Here is a 20712-nt window from a genome sequence, read left to right as displayed (position 1 = left end):
GAGTGCAAATGGTGATGAATTCGCAAAACATTCACTATTATCCTATCAACATTGATTGACTCCGACATATCTCCCAATTTTTCCAATCGTAAAAAACAAAATGACGTTCCCTACTTTTTAAAAGAGTATATTTATGTGGATAACTCGGGCGAGTGGAACAGCGACAGGACGCAAAATTGTGTAGACATGTCGTTCGCTAGTCAAATTTCAATTGATAATTTCCAAACCAGTTCCCCTGCCATGTGTGCCCCCTCCCCACGCCATGACACTATCCGCCCCCATACTGACCATGGTAAAGACATGTTTCCCTGGCACACTGCTCGCGTCACCAACAACGTTTTGAGTCATGTCGAAATTATTTATTGTTCAATGTCGGTTCCTGATATTATAGCGCACCCCAGCCTGTGTTCAGCTGTGATGGCCACACACTTTACAACACGCCTTGCTTTTGGCTGGGATTTAACTGGAATTCGCCTTCCTGTTATTTTACGAAATTTGATATTTTTCTCCTTGCTTCGATTTGTTTTAGTATTTTTATTATTTTCTCGTTATTACGAAAATCTAATGTTGCCACTTTCGTAGCAACATTCGTTTTCAGTGGCATTTCACGTTGCTTATTATTTAGTCGATGCTTGGGAGTATTTTCCCGTTCTAGTATTTTCCCGTTATATCAGTCATTCTCTCGTTGCTTCTAGTATTTTCTCGTTATATCAGTCCTTCTCTCGTTGCTTCGAGTATTTTCTCGTTACTTCGATTGATTTCTCGTTACTTCGATTGATTTCTCGTCGATTCGAGTATTTTCTCGTTCATTCAGGTTTCTTTCAAAACCTTGACATTTCGAAATTTTTAAAGAAACTTGAAGTAACGACAAATTAATTGAAATTTCAAGAAAATATTTGAAATGACGACAAAATAGCTTCTTTGAGTGGCAGTTACAAGATGGTGAACAACGAGGAGAGTTCTATGGATATACAACTTCTTTAACATTGATGTGAGCGACGTTTCGGTGTAGCTACTAACTCACTTTCTTGATAACGGTGTTAGTAGCTACACTGAAACGTGACTCATAATATAGAGGCTGTATAGCCATAGAACTCTCTTCGTTGTTGACGAGAAAATACTCGAAGCAACGAGAAAATACTCGAAATTTCAAGTTTCTAAATTGACTTGAAGTAAGGATGCAATACTCTCAAACACTATCAATTTCGCTGAAAAAACTAATTATGCAACAAAAATGGCAGCATTAGGAATATCTAGTATATTTTAAAAACCAAAAAAATCTATATTTTCATTATTTTCTTGCAATTTCGAGTTTGTCATGATCAATTGATTTGATAACGGTGTTAGCATCTACAAGGAAACGTCGCATCTAATACATTTAAAGATGTTGTCAATCCATAAACCATGTTCATCCTCAAAGAGGATATAAAATAAAATATTTTATAAAATAAAAAATATTTTATAAAATAAAGCTCACAATGTACCAAAAAATGAAATAATTTAAACAACATCAAATTTCAGTTCATATTATAAATCTATGATACAAAAGTGGCACACTCAGACTTTCGTACATTTGTGATGAAGTATGCCCTGAAGTATTCAGATCGGTGAAGTTGTTGTGAGTTTACTTGCCACGAAACTTTACCACTATACCTTTGGCTTGCTGTGCGATGAAGCCTGTAATTTGGAGGACAGTTATCTCTAACAGTGACACCCAGATAAAAAGCCTCTGTCTCAGCTCGTTTTCGTTTCAGTCTTTGAAACTGAGAGATAGAAGAGCAAATTAGCCTCGTTTAGGCGCCGCTTTCCTTGTTTTCAGTATGCTTGTGTTATTAATGATGGCAAAATAATATTATGCAAAGTTCTAGCTACATTTTCAAACAAATGAAAAAAACCCGCAATTACAAACCGTTAAAACAAAACAATCTTGTCTCATGGAATCAAGTGATAAGACCTTTCACATTCAGGAATTGTTCCAAAGACGGCAGATGTAGAAGAATAACTTAACAGAACTAACGATCTGAGATCTCTCTGTATTAAAGGAGTTTTAGAAGAAAAAAAATACTCACCCTGACCCGCTCCCTGCTGAATCAGGATAAGGCATAGGCTCTCTCCTTGAAGTCATATCCTCGGGTATCGACCAACCATTGATTGATAGGTTATTCGGTGCGGATTAGAAAGAGATCACGTGTTTCCCGTGTCCGGATTTATAGAGTTAAAAGCGAACTCCGAGGCTAGGAGACAATATTACAGCGATATTATTCCATGCAATATGTGAGCAAAATTGTATCCATCCATCCAACCACCCATCCACGACCCGCCCATCCATCCATCCATCACCCATCCATCCATCCATCCATCCATCCACCCATCCATCACCCATCCATTCATCCATCCGTCATCCATCCACCAACCGCCCATCCATCATCCATCCATTCATCCATCCGTCATCCATCCATCCATTCAACCATCCATCCATCCATCATCCATCCTTCCATCCTTCCATCATCCATCCATCCATCACCCGCCCATCCGTCATCCATCCATCCATCATCCATCCTTCCATCCTTCCATCCTTCCATCCATCCATCCTTCCATCCTTCCATCATCCATCCATCCACCAACCGCCCATCCGTCATCCATCCATCCATCCATCCATCATCCATCCATCCATCCATCCATCCATCCATCCATCCATCATCCATCCATCCATCCATCCATCCATCCATCCATCCATCCATCCATCCATCCATCCATCCATCCATCATCCTTCATCCATCATCCATCCATCATCCATCCATCCATCCATCCATCCATCCATCCATCCATCCATCCATCCATCCATCATCCATCCATCCATCCATCCATCCATCCATCATCCATCCTTCCATCCATCCATCCATCCATCCATCCATCCATCCATCCATCATCCATCCCATCCATCATCCATCCATCCATCCATCCATCATCCATCCATCCATCCATCCAACATCCATCCGTCCATCCATCCATCCATCCATCCATCCATCCATCCATCCATCCATCCATCCATCCATCATCCATCCATCCATCCATCCATCCATCCATCATCCATCCATCACCCGCCCATCCATCATCCATCCATCCATCCATCATCCATCCATCCATCCATCCATCCGTCCATCCATCCATCCATCCATCCATCCATCCATCCATCCATCCATCCATCCATCCATCCATCCATCATCCATCCATCCATCCATCCATCCATCCATCCATCCATCCATCATCCATCCATCACCCGCCCATCCATCATCCATCCATCCATCCATCCATCATCCATCCATCCATCCATCCATCATCCATCGTCTATGCTAAAAGAAACCCAGTGTTGACTATCCGCAGAAACAGACTCACATGGTCAAAAGGGCAAAACAGCCCTATATGTAAGTAACATATGAAATACATCACTGAAAATCAGTCATGACAGAAGGTGTTTTCTGAAAAATCTGCTAGTTTGATTTAAACCACTAAAGATCGAACTGTACTCTCACCATATTACACTATGGAGTGGCTAGCAAGGATGGAGATACATTGCTGTGTTTATGTATATTAATGTAAACATTGGTTTTTTTAATTATTTTACGAGGCATGATTAAGATTCCAAGTATGATTTGACTCCAATGTATATTAAAGATTCAAAATAAATTAATTTAGGGACCGTTCATAATTTATGGCTGGGGTGTGTGTGTGGTGTGTTGATGGTATGTTGTGGGGGTCGCCCATTTTGTTCTGGGGAGCTAGGGGGTCATCAATTTTGTACATAAAAATATGTTTAAAATTATGCTTAGAAATTATGGGAAGGGGAGGGAGGGTAATCGATTTTGTACATGACATGCAGGGGGGTCACTTATTTTGTACATAAATTTTAGGGGGTCTTTCACATTGTACATGCTTCTCCATTAAAATCATGATATCACACACACACGCACACACACAAAAAAAAGCCATAAATTATGAAGGGTCCTTTAGTTGTTTTACTGGTACAACTGTTGCTATATATGTGAGTTGGTAATTGTGTAAACATCTGGGATCACGACTGAGTTTCAGTGATGAGGTCATATTATGTTAATCACTATTTGCCTTTAACGGAAACTATTTCGTCGGATAAGCCTGTGCCCTGAAATTCAGATGGTGCTTAATTAATGCTCATGTGTATATGTTTTGGTGATTATTTGGGAATTGGAGGTCAGATTCTCTGCAGATCATCGTGCCCGGTATCCTTAATGACTGCTGTTTTGATAATGTTTCGTTAAGTCGAAAACAATCGGTTGTGATGAGCAGGGGGATTATTTTCTCTTAGTTATTCACCAGATTAAACTTTCGCTGACATGTACATATCTAATACTAGCGTGTACCGATGAACCGAATGTAACATGTAAGGTCATGGTAGGCTTATCTGAGTTGAAATAATACCAGACCATCCCCAAGCGATGACTTAGTTAACTGGAGTAGTCAGCCTTTGAACTTCACAGTCACCTGGGGCATTCTCCGGTGGTTTTGTCTATATACTGCAGTCACTCACACAATGACGGGGACTTGTTGACAGCAGGAAAAAGTCGTATGATTAAGTTGTGCAACATTAGACAACGTTAAACAATCGGGTATGTTTGAGGTCAACTCTCAATTTGGTTAAATCTGAATGTCCCCGACACTAATTTCTGGAAATGTGAAACCTACTCAACTTTTGTGTAACACAAACTTTGATTCCATTGATTCTAATGTTAGTTTGGCGACTTCTTTGAACTTATTTGAAACTGGTACAAACATATTTCATTTTCCTACTTATACAACAGAGTCAAGACCAAATCTTTAAATTTCACCTTCATCAAACAGATATTCTTATTGAATGTACACATACACCATGGTGCCAAACACAAGCTGCTTATCCGGAGTCCAGTGTCAGGAAAAGAACTGGATTAAGTATACTCTCCCAAAAAAGAAACGCATCATGAAAATAGCAGTTTCATGTAGCAATGAAATAAAACGTGATTCATTTTACAAAAGGTTTTGCTCTGTTTATGAGTCCTATGGTGTTTATGTTTTGAAACATCACAACAAAACTCACCATCCGTAAAAATACCCGTATTTAACAGCATGATTTTCAGTTTCGGCGTGTAGTGTCACAGAATACAAAATTCATATGCAATGCACGTGAAAGTTGGGGATCAGATAGTCTCAATGATGGGTATAAAAGGTTGATCGCTGTCTGTCGATTATTCACTGTATTTGGAATATTGTTGACGAACGCAAAATGCCACGTCTAAGTGAAGCCAACCGTCATATCGCCATTGGTTTGTTTGAAGCTGGCCAGTCTCAACGTGCAGTTGCCCGACGCATGAATGTTCACCAAAGCACCATTTCACGGCTCTGGGAGAGATATCGCCGGCAGAATTCGGTAGCAGATGCTCCTCATAGTGGGCGACCTCGAGCGACCACTGCGGCGCAGGATCACTACATCCGGGTACATCACCTGCGTCATCGAACAGCTACGGCGACCAGTACCGCTCGACAAATACCCGGATTGAGGAGGCTTTCTGCACAGACCGTCAGGAACAGGTTGAGAGAGGCTGGTTTACGTGCCAGAAGACCTTATTTTGGCCCTGTGCTTCGACAAAAACATCGTCGACATCGAGTTCAACGGTGCACCAACGTTCAGGCCTGGAACCTACCGAATTGGCGTAGATTCTGGTTCAGTGATGAATCATGATTTCTATTGGAACGACGCGATGGAAGAATGCGGGTGTACAGACGTCGAAGTGAACGTTTCGCCGACGCTTGCGTTCCCCAGGTGGACAGATTCGGCCGGGACAGTGTTATGATGTGGGGAGCGATCACCTGCCGTAGGAGAAGTGATTTGGTGATGATCCAGGGCAACCTGACAGCTCAACGGTACTGTGACGAAATCCTACGCCCACACCTCCTTCCAATCATTGATCGCCAGAGGGAGTTGTTTCAACAGGACAATGCCAGGCCCCACACAGCACGTCACACTAGAGACTTCCTCCAGAACCACAACATCAATATGCTCCCCTGGCCATCAAGATCACCGGACTTAAACCCGGTCGAACATCTGTGGGATGCCCTGGACAGACGGGTGCGACGCCGTAACCCTCAGCCCCAGACACTTCAGCAACTCGCACAGGCACTACAGGCAGTGGGCTGCGATTGGGCAACACGAGATTCTGAAACTTATTCGTTCGATGCCGGGGCGATGCCGTGCAGTTCTGGATGCCCACGGTGGTCACACGAGGTATTGACTTCAGCGCCACCACACGTCTCCATGTGACACTCAAACTGACTTTCCTCGAGTTGGTGCCAAAGACGGATAAGTCTGCATTCCCAGTGTGCAATTTCGCTATATTTCATTGACTCATAAAGCCTACAAGATGTTTCATAATAAACATTAAAATACAGTTGAAATTCCTATATGCGTTTCTTTTTCGGGAGACTATATTTGCTATCACTCTTAGATAAGGAACATCTGAGGGTCAACGATGCTGTTCAGTATATCATGTTCAATTCAACCTCCCCTGGCCAACCATTGACGCTACTCCAACTATTGCAATTTCCGAATAAACAGAAGTCTTGCAACATTTGACACGTATTGTTTACCTTGATCTTACTACTTATGGCGGACATCCATTAACAGACAAATCCTCACTTTAGAAGCAGAACACCCAGGACCAGAAGACAAGGCTGTCTATGTTTCACCAGGAGCAACTGTGAAATCCAGGCCAAGGGCTCTTTCACCTCCATGTCAAATCGCACAGACACGAAGATTGTCATTCATGATTTTACATGTACATGTTTTGACAAATGGCCATTCATGAACTGTATGCTTTGGTATAATGCGCTCCATGGCCCATCTGATATATGGGAAATGGAAAGAACTTTGGATGGTTGAAAATCAAAAACATTTGTCACCATCTTGGAGAGCTTCATTCTTGTATTTCACCAGTGTTTCATGCTCATTTGAGGTGTGAAACGTTAGTCTCTGTACAAAGTCTACCTAGCATGCTTGGTGGGTTCCAGATGAAATAACAGAAACATTTGCGAGGCTAACCCAGGATTCATTCCAAGTATTGAACATATGTTCTGGTAATTTCTAAATACTTTTGTGTTTTACTGTGGTCATTTTAAAAAAAAGAAATCCCTCCCACAGCAATCGATCGGTGATCTGGGAATGGATCTCCTCTGTCATTTTCAGCAATAGTTTCTGTTCTTCATGAGCTCTCACAGATGTAGGATTCTGGAATGCAGTGACGTCATACCTGATATGACGTCAGGATTGGGGTGGAATCTAATACGTTTTTATAAATGTATGGATGGAAGTTAAACGTCCAAATGGATGCAATGGTCTAAGAAATCTGTCAATTATTCACATGGCGGCTACATACGTTCATTTTACAGTGTTTTATTTATTCCGAGGCGGTGGGGTAGCCTAGTGGTTAAAAGCGTTGGCTCGTCACGCCGAAGACCCGGGTTCGAATCCCCACATGGGTACAATGTGTGAAGCCCATTTCTGGTGTCCCCCGCCGTGATGTTGCTGGAATATTGCTACAAGCGGCGTAAAACCAAACTCAGTCAGTCAGTCAGTTTATTTATTCCATATCCGTCCATGTTACATTTTTTAAGCTTACATTGAACATTATATCCTGTGTGCACTTTACCGTTTCACAAATAAACATCACATTTTGCATTACACATTTCCATAACATGTGGCTGAGTATGTTGAAATAATTATAGCATTCACCGATAATAATCACAACAGTAAATGCAGATACTCTCTTATTTATATGTTAAAAGATTATTTATGTTTCGTAATCCAACCTGCACACTCAGGCCTCAGTAACAGCTTCTGAAGTCCATTTGGTGCATTTATTGTGGAGGAGGATGTTTAAATCTGTCTCTTGTTCTAATTTTCAGGTTGCAGTATATGAACTGTATCTGCTGTAGCATACATTTAACAAGACATTGTTTGTAAATATATTTTATTATCCACCACTTGACCTCTGTATCAACCAACAAACAACATTGCACAATATTCCTCACGACACCACGAAGACGTTCTCCTTCCACAGGCTCAGATTCAGGACGGGAATGGCAGCAGACCGGCAGTCCAGAACACGGTTCCTGGAATTACAACCAAATACAGTTATCACTACATGTTATGGTAAAAGTTTTACAGATCGTAACGTCCTGATATACTTTACTTTAGTTTACATGGACAAACATGAAGCAGTGATTCTTCATAGGGAAGATTCCAGTGTATATTCAGCATTGATAATCTGCTGACAATAGTGCGCGTGCGTGCGTGCGTGTGTGTGTGTGTGAGTGTGTGTGTGGATGTGTATGAATGGGTCATTGAAAGTTAGCGATGACGCCAGGTGTTCATGACTGATCATGTCTGATCTACCGGTGCCAGATCTAAGTCAGAATGGTGACATAGCTCGAGGTCATCAGTAAAACTCCGCACTGTTTAACGCGGTGGTCAACACAGCCCTAATTCCTCTGACCAACCAATCATGGTATGTGCTGAGTTTGTTTCGGTATTCTATAATCACACATCAAGAAGTAAACGTATCTTGCACAGATACGCCCGAAGGTAATAACGGGTCTGTCATATAATCGTATTTATAAATCCATTGTCTCATTAACTGAAGTAACTTTAGAAAGCGCCCCGAGGCGTGACATTATCTGAATGAACTTGTGTGTTAGAATATATGGTGGTACAGGAAACGTTACGCTTTAATTAAGGAAACAATTTTTCATTTTCATTTCAATGTAGTCCCGACAAGATGAGTTCATTTTGCATGATTATAGGATTGTGAGGTTCTGTCGGATTTAGTGTTTGTACCTCGTGAGCAGATTGTGTCAGCTACGGCCTAACTGCCTTTATATAATTTTATTGACGAACTACCACTGTCTGTAGAGGAAATATCAGGCTACATGTACTTTCATTCTGATACACAAAGATGCATGACTTCCTATCTTATCTTATAGATGCGGAAATAATCTTGTCAGTCAATCGTATTGTAACCAATATTTAAAATGTCCTCTCCAAAGCGCCGGCGTGTCTTACAAACACCGAACATGTACTAAACATACAGAAATAAACTTACTTGACCGTTCGTCAAACCTAATTCATAGTTTGTAGATCGATCATTATTCTGTTGTACAACCAGCATATGTCACTAGTAATATATTGCTTCCGCTAACCCCCACCCAGAGGGTAAACGGCTTTTCGGTTTGGTATTTTTGATACGTATAATTATTCATGAAGAGGCCATAAAATATTTATCCTTTGAAATTATATTTTACTGCATGTTGGCCCTATTGACAGAGCGAAATTTGTGGGTAAAGGAAAGGTCCGAGTTCAATTCCTAAGCGGGAGACCGATCGGCGAATTTGAAATGTGGGTAGTTCACTTATGCATTTAATGTTTACCTTCAGAGTGTGAATTCAATTACATTTATCATTTTAACACTGATGGATTTATGTTATTTTTAAAAGCACGTCACATAACAATCAACACTTTCTTAATCGTACATATAAGAAGGACGAAAAGAAAATGGTACCGACATAATACAAAATTATATGCTGCAAAGCGTAAGTTGTTACTGCATCGGACGCCCAGCGATGAAACTGTACTGGGTCATACATGAAGAAACATATGGTCATCCAGCGTGGACTTACCATTGACTTGGAACTTTGAAAACATCCTTCTGGATGTGTGGGATATGGGTGTTGTCACAGAGAATCCTTGACAGGGTGATTTTCTTCAGCTCGTTTATTTGTGCTGAAACACAGAATTATAAGGTACATTCTCCCAGCATAAGTAGTAAACCTCGTGGACACGTTTTTCCCATACTGACGACAGCCTCACTATGCAGCAACTACGGCTCTGTGGGGTAACATTCCCAAACGTATGATCCGTACTCCCAATACGTCAATAGGAAGGAGGTGCCAGGTTGTTCTTGGTGTCAAAGGTTCACACGGCTATTGGGTGAGTGAGTTTTGTTTTACTCCGCTTTTAGCAATATTCAAGCGGTATCACGGCGGGCGACACCAGAAATGGGCGTCATACCTTGTGCCTAGGCCCACCACCCCAACTGCTATAGAGATCTCATAACCTTAGCGGCGTCATTTCTATTTAGTGTCTTGATCGCTATCCATTATGTCTACTGCTGTCCATTTTTCAGTGCACCAAGCATCAAGTGTTCAGAGGTGCATTATATGTAACCAAGAACATGGTTGTGCGTTTCTTACTTTGATGAGTATATTTAACCCATCGTTCTTTAGCGATATCATTTGCATTAAAATGATAACAGGCAAGTCACAAAACAGTGGTGTATCTCCATCCTGCCAGTCAACCTTCAACACGATCTCCAGCCTGTTCATCTAGGTAAGGTAAGGGCCATCAGCATGTATGTACATGTTAGGGCTGGATAAAAAAGATCGATAATCGATAATCGGAAATATCGTCGATTGGAACAATTATTAATGATTATCGGCCCCACCACAAAAATAGTGTCATCGGTAATATCGTACATAAAACGTTTGTGATAGAATGAAGTTTTATATCTATTCATGCAATACACACAATTAGGTATTTATTCACAGGCTGCTTCTAAATTCTGATAAGGATGCTGTTTTTTAGAAACCCATGCATCAACATGTCACCTCTCACCAGTGGTGTGAATTGTATTCTTTTCTTTCAGAATTTTTCGGGCATTTTTGCTCAAAGTTACTTATCCGATATTTATCGACAATCGATCGATATTCAGTTAACGATTATCGATCTCTGTGATCTATATCGATGTACAGTGTGAGCAGGATGAGACTTACCTGGTGTGAAACCAATTCTTTCATCCGGCGTCTCATACCAGAATCTGTCGGAGTGTCGCAGGTTCTTAAACTGGCGCCCTATGATCGCTGCGAACGTCGGTCCGACCATGCCGCCATCTACCGGCTTCTCGCTCATGCCGCCCACAAACAGGTCCACGTCTTCGTAACGGTTCCTTCAAACAGATGTGGTATGGTAGAGTATGCTGGTGGCCAAGGGAACGCGATCTGAGATCTGTTTAACAACGCCATCTTAGAGCTTCGTCATTCGTAGGTCTATGCGAACGTATAGAAGTTACGACTGTCTTAGACAAAGGCCGTGGGTGCCGTTGTACAAAGTAACCTTAGAGCTACGTCATTCGTAAGTCTACGTGAACGTAAATATATTCCTAGACAAAACCATGGGTGCCGTTGTCAAAGTAACCTTAGAGCTACGTCATTCGTAAGTCTACGTGAACGTATATATATTCCTAGACAAAGACCATGGGTGCCGTTGTCAAAGTAACCTTAGAGCTACGTCATTCGTAAGTCTACGTGAACGTATATATATTCCTAGACAAAGACCATGGGTGCCGTTGTCAAAGTAACCTTAGAGCTACGTCATTCGTAAGTCTACGTGAACGTATATATATTCCTAGACAAAGACCACGGGTGCCGTTGTACAAAGTAACCTTAGAGCTACGTCATTCGTAAGTCTACGTGAACGTATATATATTCCTAGACAAAGACCACGGGTGCCGTTGTCAAAGTAACCTTAGAGCTACGTCATTCGTAAGTCGACGTGAACGTATATATATTCCTAGACAAAGACCATGGGTGCCGTTGTACAAAGTAACCTTAGAGCTACGTCATTCGTAAGTCTGCGTGAACGTATATATATTCCTAGATAAAGACCATGGGTGCCGTTGTACAAAGTAACCTTAGAGCTACGTCATTCGTAAGTCTGCGTGAACGTATATATATTCCTAGATAAAGACCATGGGTGCCGTTGTCAAAGTAACCAAAGTAACGTCATTCGTAAGTCGACGTGAACGTATGGAAGTTACGATTGCCATAGACAAAGACCATGGGTGCCGTTGTACAAAGTAACCTTAGACGACATCCTTGGTGCAGGGATCGCTTTGTATAATGTACTCTGATTCATATGTCACTCAGAATGAGGTTGTAACTCTAAGGTGTACAACGATATTGTTTGTCCCAGTTGATTTATGGCATTGGTGATGGTGACGGTGACAATTCTGATGATACTGACGGTGATGATGGTAAAGGTTATGCTGCAGCTGGTGATGAAATAAGGTTGGTGCAGCTGGTGATGAAATAAGGTTGGTGCAGCTGGTGATGAAATAAGGTTGGTGCAGCTGGTGATGAAATAAGGTTGGTGCAGCTGGTGATGAAATAAGGTTGGTGCAGCTGGTGATGAAATAAGGTTGGTGCAGCTGGTGATGAAATAAGGTTGGTGCAGCTGGTGATGAAATAAGGTTGGTGCAGCTGGTGATGAAATAAGGTTGGTTTACAGCTGGTGATGAAATACAGGTTGGTGCCCTATGGGGAATGGAACCTGGATCTTCAGCATGACGAGAGAAAAGGTTGGTGCGCTTTAACCATGAGGCTATCCCGCCGCCCCGTGGTGATAATGAACAAAAATAGATATTAAACGGCGGTGTTTCTGTAAGGAACTGATGGTTATAGTTATGATTTCTAATGATGGTAATGTTGACAATGGACATACGATTTCACTTTACTTGACAACACAACAAGCAGTATAACCTGCTCACCACTATTGGTCAACACAACCACACGCATGCGCACAGTCACTCTCGTCAATCAAGGCTACGACAACAGACGCATATTACACGAAACTTACTTGTAAGTTCTCAAACACTGATAAGAGAGGGTTGCCCGTGGGGGTCCGGCAGTAACAGCTCTTTTGCCTCTAACCCTATAGCCAAAGCCCAGTGGACGGCGTGCCGGGGCTGTGAACACTGGTCTGTAGGTCGAAGCTCTCTGGACAGGCGAGAAAGGACGACGGCGATTCATCGCGTTGCCAAGATGAGTAAGGTAGTCAGAATTTGGTTTCGACACTTCCCCATGTTGACAAACATTGGACTGTTTGGGTCCGGATTTCGGAGGAAGGGACCCCTTGTGAGTTCCGGGTAATAGCGGCTTGCAAAGTTATGGAAAGCTACATATGGGGGGAGGCCGTGATCTCGTCCCCTCTGAATATTCCTGGCAGCCAAGTCAAAGCTAATTCCAGTTGTTGGGAAATCTTGAAAGAGGTGATCTGTGACTCCTAGTGTGAAGAACCTGTCGGACTTCTGACAAGGACTCTGGATAATACCCTCGATGAGAGAGTCCATACCCTTGCCGTTCTGGTTAAGGTTGAAACTTGGCCTGAAAAACATCTGATCAATCTTTTCTCGGGGATTCCGGAGAGTTTTATGAGTTCTGTCAATCATGGAATGTCCGAAGCGATACGCTGCAGTCGCGAAACTGTTGATGATTTCCGGATTCACATTTGGATTGTATCGGTAAGGAGTGTCCAAGTCATATCTCCTCATTCCTCGTCGTCCCAGGACAATCGGCAGGTACTCCTCGTAGGAAATCACCTGCATGGCAGCAGCAATAATCTTCCGTGTTTCTTGGAAGAGACTTTCATCGTCCCAGTGCGGATTGATGACAGCAAAACTCCGGGCAATGCGGTTGTGTTCTCGATGGAACACAGTGTGTAGACTCGTTAGTGGAGGGAATTCATTAACTCTCACGTCACCTGGGGAACAAAACATATGTGAGTGATTGTTGTTTTATGGGCATTAAATTTCATACAAAGAAATGTGTTTAGTTCGTTCTGATGCGACCTATCTTCAGAGAACGAGAGACTTCTTCGTAGCAGTTGGTAGGTTTGTTGTTTAACGCCACACTCAGCAATATTTCAGCTATATGGCGGTGGTCTGTAAATAATCGAGTCTGGACCAAACAATCCAGTGATCAACAACATAAGCATCGATCCCGTCAGCCGCCATTTACAACAAGCATGGCTTGCTGAAGACCAATTCTAACATGAATATTATTTCGAAAAATATCCGGTACAAGCAGTATTGAATAACTAGAAGATGTATAGCTCGGTAGTAACTGTAACCGTTCACATACCAGAGAAGAAGCACGAGTTGGAGTCACTCTTCAAGCACGGCCTTTTGATGGTGGTATTTCTCAACAACAAGTCGTTCTCACCCGTCTTAAGTAAACCTGAAACAGCGAAACACACAAACTCTGAATATGTATAAACCAAAAAGATATCATCCAAAGAAAATGTTCTTTTTTGGCTATGTATCGAAAAATAACATTCCTTTAAACCTTGGCATTATTTTATCAAAACGAATTCTTTTCAACTTTAGAAATAGTAACTACCCACCAACATTCCAATTCATACAGAATTTAAGGAGCGCAGTGAATTTTACAAGGTAACAAAGTATACCTCTGTCATTAAATGTAATAGAGACTACTTCAATAGGCTTGGTCAAACTGCAATGCTCTATTCGCTTGAATATATTGTTATACAAAACCGTGCAAATGCTTAAGATGAATACACGAATTATATAAAAAGATATTATTTAGAAACGGTTGGTCCAAGTGAGAATGGTGCGGTATTTGAACACAGTATTTCTACATGAGAGGTGAGGTGAGGTGAAATTGGGTTTAACGTCGCGCTTGAGAATATTTCGCTCATATGACGACGTGCATGCGTGTGTATGTGTATGTGCGGATGCTTGTACTAGCCCAGACTTAAGCTGGTTTTAAAGTGCTAGCCCACTGAGATACCATGCCGCAGTGAAGCATGAATACCCCACTCAGACACATTATACTGACTCCGAGCCGACCAGTCCTTGTTGTACCCATTAATGCCGAACGCCAGGCAGGGACCAACAAGTACCATATTTTAACGTCTTTTGGTATGACGCGGTCGGGGATCGAACCCGCGACCTTCCGCTCTCTCTACATGAGAGATACCAATGGAGGTGGTTTATCTCGGTTCGACAAAATGATTATATTACGGTAGTCTAGTGGAAGTTATATCAGGATATTGTTATCTTGGACTGTATTTTAGTTATAGGTTTCAGTGGTCGAAAGCGTTTGACGATATTTCTTTTCAAGCCAGAAAAATGGTGTCATTACTTCTTAGTTGTGTACATCCTTTGAAACAACACACCCCTCATCTGTACTTTGTCGATACAAAAATAACACCAATTCTCCTCTACGGGGCTGAAATTTGGGGGCTTAATAATATAGAACTGGAAAAGTACATTTTGCAAACGTTTTTTAAACGTTAAGTTATCAACGTCGAATAATAGAGTACTAGCCGACTGTGGTAGATATTCTATTAAATTATCTGCTGTTTTAAAATGTATTAAATATTGGTTTTGTCTTATTAACATACCTGAATGCAGTTTGCCTCGAAAATGTTACAATATGGGGTGTATGTATGATGTTAGAAATATCATACATAGGTTTTTGCGATGTTTGAGTATCACATACTTACGGAGATAAAAACATTTTGTTAATGTGTTTTCTCAGCGACTGAAAGATCATTTTCGGCAAGTTTAGCACAGTGATTTATCTGAGTGCCCTAAAATGTTTACGTATTGTAATTTAAAATTAACTATTTCTTGTGAAACATATTTAAAACATATTACTGTATTCAAACATAGATCTTGTTTATCACGATTTAGGTTAAGTTCCCATAGTTTAGAAATTGAAAGAGGCCGTTACTATAACATTCCCCGGGAACAAAGAAAATGCAAAATGTGTAACTTAAACGTAACTGAAAATGAATATCACTTCTTACTTATCTGTCCAGCCTAGAATTAAGACGTAAATATCTGTTGTTGCAATTCTATATTTTTCCCAATACACGAAAATCTTATCCGTTGTTATGTAGATATTTCCTTTTATCATCCAAAACTGTGTTCCTCAGGAGATATTGCTTGTGTGAGATCAAACGATATCTCCTAGGAGATATCGCTCTGACAGTAGATTTTGTACAATGCCCTGACAATGCTATGACGTCATGAACTTGATGACGTCACAATGCTATGACATCGTTTCACTGCAAGCCTAATGGCAGTACTGTGTTCAGAGATGTACATTTTTCATTGAAAACTAATGAAGGGTGATTTTGGATGATAAATAGAATCTCACCCTCGTGTCTTCTGATATCAAATATATCAACACTCGTTGATAAAAGTTAAAATATCCTCGGCAAGCCTCGGATATTTGTAACTTTATCAACTCGTGTTGATATAATTGATATCAGAAGACACTTGGGTGAGATTCTCTATGAATACTGCTAAATGTTTGTTTTACGCATTCGAAAAAAAGGAAATCAATTTTGTCATATTAAGATTGTATATGGTGTACATGCTTTCATTGTTATCATTATATTTCATGTCTGCACCCATGAGGTGTTTTTGTACTTACAGGCCCGTGGCCTCACAGTATTGGATATAAAGATTTGAGAGAAACCAACGAAGCTCTGTCAGTAATTACCTCCCTGGAATGTTCTGGACTCTGTCATCTCCATCACGCTGGAACCGTATATATGGGAAGCATCGATGTAGGCCGTAATGATGTTCATCTGTTCTCGCCTCTCTGAAAGAAAGAGTTTAGCTTTACCCCACTGTATTGGAGATACGACACGTCGTGTCTTAGAAATATGTCAAGAATTTTAAGGGAAAATATAGCCTATATATAATGTGTAGCATAACAACACAAGTGGGTCTGAGCAACATACAGTGATTAATTTAATAGAACGTCTGTAGAAAAGAATCCCCTTTCTTGACTATCCTCGTTTGGTGTAAAAGGGAAATATATCTGTGAAAATGATATGAATGAATCACTGAAAATTAGTATAATGTATGGCTCATCTGTCTATCTACTTGTCTTCAGGACTCATGATGCTGACAGAAGCAGAGGTCCGTTTTTCAGAACGACATAATTTTCAGCACTCACCATACTGTTCAGCGGGCATTGACCTTCGAAATTCCATACAGGAATATCGAAAATGTCGATCGTTGGGCATGATATGGATTGGATAGCACTCGCCCCTGAAACAGATAACCCAGAGATATTTTATATTGTTCAGTGCTGTGGGTACAAATTCCCTTTAGAAATTCACTTGGTAAGACAGCCATGCCAGCACTACCGAGAGTCCAGGCTTGAGTTGGACATTGGGTGTCTACAGACTGTCCCAGTGAACATATACTTCCGTCGCTGTTTGCCTGAAATAATGCTGACTAAACGCCAAATTGTAAATCACTCACTCAAACATATAATGCCCAGATTAAGGTAAAGAACAGCCATTATTCCATATGACTGTATCTAATCTGCCATAGTTGTTATTGCAACACACAGGCTGCCAATGGTGGGGTTCCTTAACTTGTTTTGAGTGGTATGAATGATGGTTTTCAGTTTCTTCGTCAACATAGCGGCGATTTGTCTACAGAATAGTGATCGGTTTCGTTCCGGGTGTCCTAAACAGACAAATCCCTGACAAGGCCGTTAAGACAAAACACTATCTGTTTACAAGTAAGGTCATCGGTAGCCATCACAGGTCTGTGTGAGGGCACATTGAAGACGCCGTGCAGCCTGTGGGAGCCATTGCTGATGACCTTTCCGAGCTGCTCGATCTTCCTACAGCCCATCATCGTCAAGCAAGGTTACAGTGGGAAACGTATCATAACTGATGCCAGTTGAAAGCAGATCTTGCATATCCAAAGAAGTTAAAAGTATCCGAAATGTATCTGAACAAGCTCGTTGTACCAATTGGTGTTCCAGAACGTTGTATTGCAGGTATTGATTCAGAAGGTACACGAAGTACGGAAGTGGAAGTGGTGAATGTTTTTAAACTGAACATCTGAATAAATTCTGTTCTTTTCCACGCTCACACTGAACACCGTCCTTCGATACATATACGTTCTTTAAAAAAGCATGTGTAATGATCAAAATATTTTTGTTTTCTTCTTGTGGTACAATATTTTCACGTTTCAGTGGATATCGGATAAGGTGTTTGGGGAACTCTCTTGCCATTCAGGAGCCCGGTGTTATTCATGCCGACTCACCCTGTATAGTAGTCCGGGTGGGTGGCATTCATCTGGTGGTCAGCGCAGCAGTCTTTCGTTTCTGTAACAGGTTTGTCCTTATGGTTATACGAGTGATCGGAAGCATGATGTTCTTAGAAACAGCTGTGAATAATATTTGCAAAACTTTCAGCATTATATTTTACAGGCATATGATCCATATTCTAGTATCCTATTGACCAAGGGTGTACTTGCTACCGATCCTGAGTGTACTCACTACTGACCCAGGGTGTACTTGCTACCGATCCTGGGTGTACTCACTACTGACCCAGGGTGTATACACTAGTGATCCTGGGTGTATACACTATTGGCCCTAGGTGCACTTGCTACCGATCCTAGATGTACTCACTATTGACCCTGGTGTACTTGTATACTGACCTGGTGACCCTGGGTGTACTTTGCTACACCTGGTTGTACTGACTCCCTGGGTGTATACACCCTAGGTGTACTTGCTACTGAACCTGGGTGTACTCACATAGACCCTAGGTGTACTACCCTGGGTGGTATACACTACTGATCCTGGTGTACTTGCTACTGATCCTGGTGTACTCATTGACCCTGGGTGTACTTGCTACTGATCCTGGGTGTACTCACTACTGACCCTAGGTGTACTTTGCTACTGACCCCAGGTGTACTCACTTTTGACCCTGGTGTACTTGCTACTGACCCTGGGTGTACTCACTATTGACCCTGGGTGTACTTGCTACTGATCCTGGGTGTACACACTATTGGCCCTAGGTGTACTTGCTACTGAACCTGGGTGTACTCACTACTGACCCTAGGTGTACTTGCTACTGACCCCAGGTGTACTCACTATTGACCCAGGGTGTACTTGCTACTGATCCTGGGGTGTACATCACTATTGACCCTGGGTCCCTAGGGGTGTACTAGGTGTACTTGCTACTGATCCTGGGTGTACTCACTATTGACCCTGGGTGTACTTGCTACTGATCCTGGGTGTACATTATTGACCTACTGGGGTGTACTTGCTACTGAACCTGGGTGTACTCACTGATCCTGACCCTAGGTGTACTTGCTACTGAACCTGGGTGTACTACTGACCCTGGGTGTACTCACTGGGTGTACTCATTATTGACCCAGGGTGTACTTGCTACTGATATTGGGTGTACACACTATTGGCCCTAGGTTGTGTACTTGCTACTTATCCTGTACACACTATTGACCCTAGGTGTACTCACTTCTGACCCTGGGTGTACTTGCTACTGACCCCAGGTGTACTCATTATTGACCCAGGGTGTACTTGCTACTGATCCTTGGTGTACACACTATTGGCCCTAGGTGTACTTGCTACTGATCCTGGGTGTACACACTATTGACCCAGGGTGTACTTGCTACTGATCCTGGGTGTACTCACTATTGGCCTCCGGGGTACCGGTGATGTCGTGGTCCAGGAACTGCCCCCACTGCATGGCCATGTTGCTGAACTCCAGGTCCCGGGTGGCCGTATTGTCAGAGGGGTGGCAGGCACTGCTCACCTCCCGGGTACTGGGTAGGGCTGACGTCATACCTCTGTAATGGCGAGGTCTGCCCAGGCCTGAAACACAGAGACATTTGGTTTATAGGAGATCTGATATTATTTGTTTCGAGTATATGAAAAGTTCAATAATACGCTGATATGCCTTGACTTCACAGAGATACTGACGAAAGAGGCGTTTGGTCAAACAGTGATTATTCACTATTATGGCGGGAATCTCTGCCTTTGCGTCCGGGTATTTCTTCACAAAGGGACCGTTCATAATTTATGGCTTTGGACGGGTGAAATGATGATTTTTAAAGGGGGCACCTGGAGGGAGCTTTGGGGTCATTAATTATGTACACACGTACTAGGGGTTACCAGCAATTTTGTACATATTAAGATTTACGCTTAAAAGTATGAGAGGAGGGTGTCATTGACTTTGTACATACATTTTAGGGGGCATTCAAATTGTACATGCTTCTCCATAATCATCAATCATCACCCCCCACCCCGACCCTGACCATAAATTATGAACGGTCCCTAAGTTACTTTTTATGTCAGTCCTTATGAAGATGATATACTTCAATTTACACTGTTTCAGGTGGGTTTTGTCTTCGTTGTTTCTATTTTTGTCTGTGTGTTCAGTGTTCTTTCTTATAGTTTAGGGAAAACCTGTGCTTATTTTCAATCCTCATAAGCCTACAGTTTAAAGAGAAGGCAGTCTCATGGGTGCCTTTCTTGTGTCCACTGTTCGCAGACCTGCAGTCAGTACCACCAGTTTCAAGCCAAATCCCCGATTCAAGAACGAAACTCTTTCAAGACACACAGTACAGGGCTTTTAGATCAGCAGCAACGTATTTGATGCATTGCATTGGCGACTGAGATTGTAAAAAGTGAAATATGTTTATTAGTCATTTGCCATTTAACAATTTAATTATATACGAAGTGATATGTTAGTTAACATTCGGGCCTCGATTCCGACCTGAGTATATGGAACACATATTACCGTCGTCGTATTGGGGACTGAGAATTCGGAGCAGCTTCCTCATCGGAGTCCCCCAGTTGGGATGCCGGAGGTTGTTACACTCCGCGTCCATTGTGCGGTATATGTCCCTAGAAGAGCATTGCCTGAAACAGACAACAAAGAAGTCATTTCATAGTCTATGTGGAGCGGTTATTATTATACAGATTGCAATAAATAAATGCATGAAAGAGGGT

At 41.9% G+C, this 20712-nt stretch overlaps 2 protein-coding genes across 3 annotated transcripts in view; both read right to left on the bottom strand.

The window, feature by feature from the left end:
- Nucleotides 1-8090: 8090 nt before the first annotated feature.
- LOC124288422 (peroxidase-like) lies at nucleotides 8091-11026 on the bottom strand. Its single transcript, XM_046724940.1, has 3 exons — nucleotides 10891-11026; nucleotides 9739-9841; nucleotides 8091-8175 (listed from the first exon to the last, which is right to left on the bottom strand). Exons 1-3 carry the CDS (start codon nucleotides 11024-11026, stop codon nucleotides 8091-8093), a joined length of 324 nt encoding a protein of 107 aa, XP_046580896.1.
- Nucleotides 11027-12824: 1798 nt separating this feature from the next.
- The window catches only part of LOC124288440 (peroxidasin-like), a 13890-nt gene continuing 6002 nt past the window's right edge, over nucleotides 12825-20712 (bottom strand). For both annotated transcript variants that reach the window (XM_046724957.1, XM_046724958.1), the window contains exons 3-9: nucleotides 20501-20622; nucleotides 19393-19572; nucleotides 18000-18060; nucleotides 16891-16985; nucleotides 16429-16530; nucleotides 14035-14130; nucleotides 12825-13654 (exon numbers count right to left, since the gene is read on the bottom strand). In XM_046724957.1, coding sequence (XP_046580913.1) covers nucleotides 12921-13654; nucleotides 14035-14130; nucleotides 16429-16530; nucleotides 16891-16985; nucleotides 18000-18060; nucleotides 19393-19572; nucleotides 20501-20622 — 1390 coding nt within the window. In that variant the 3' untranslated portion in view covers nucleotides 12825-12920. The remainder of the gene's footprint in view (nucleotides 13655-14034; nucleotides 14131-16428; nucleotides 16531-16890; nucleotides 16986-17999; nucleotides 18061-19392; nucleotides 19573-20500; nucleotides 20623-20712) is intronic.

The sequence above is a fragment of the Haliotis rubra genome, unplaced genomic scaffold (assembly GCF_003918875.1).
Source record: "Haliotis rubra isolate DU_JTF1 unplaced genomic scaffold, ASM391887v1 Scf418, whole genome shotgun sequence".
Classification (NCBI taxonomy): Eukaryota; Metazoa; Mollusca; class Gastropoda; order Lepetellida; family Haliotidae; genus Haliotis; species Haliotis rubra.
The sequence above is the reverse complement of the archived record's forward strand: the minus strand, read 5'-3'. Positions and strand labels throughout refer to the sequence as shown.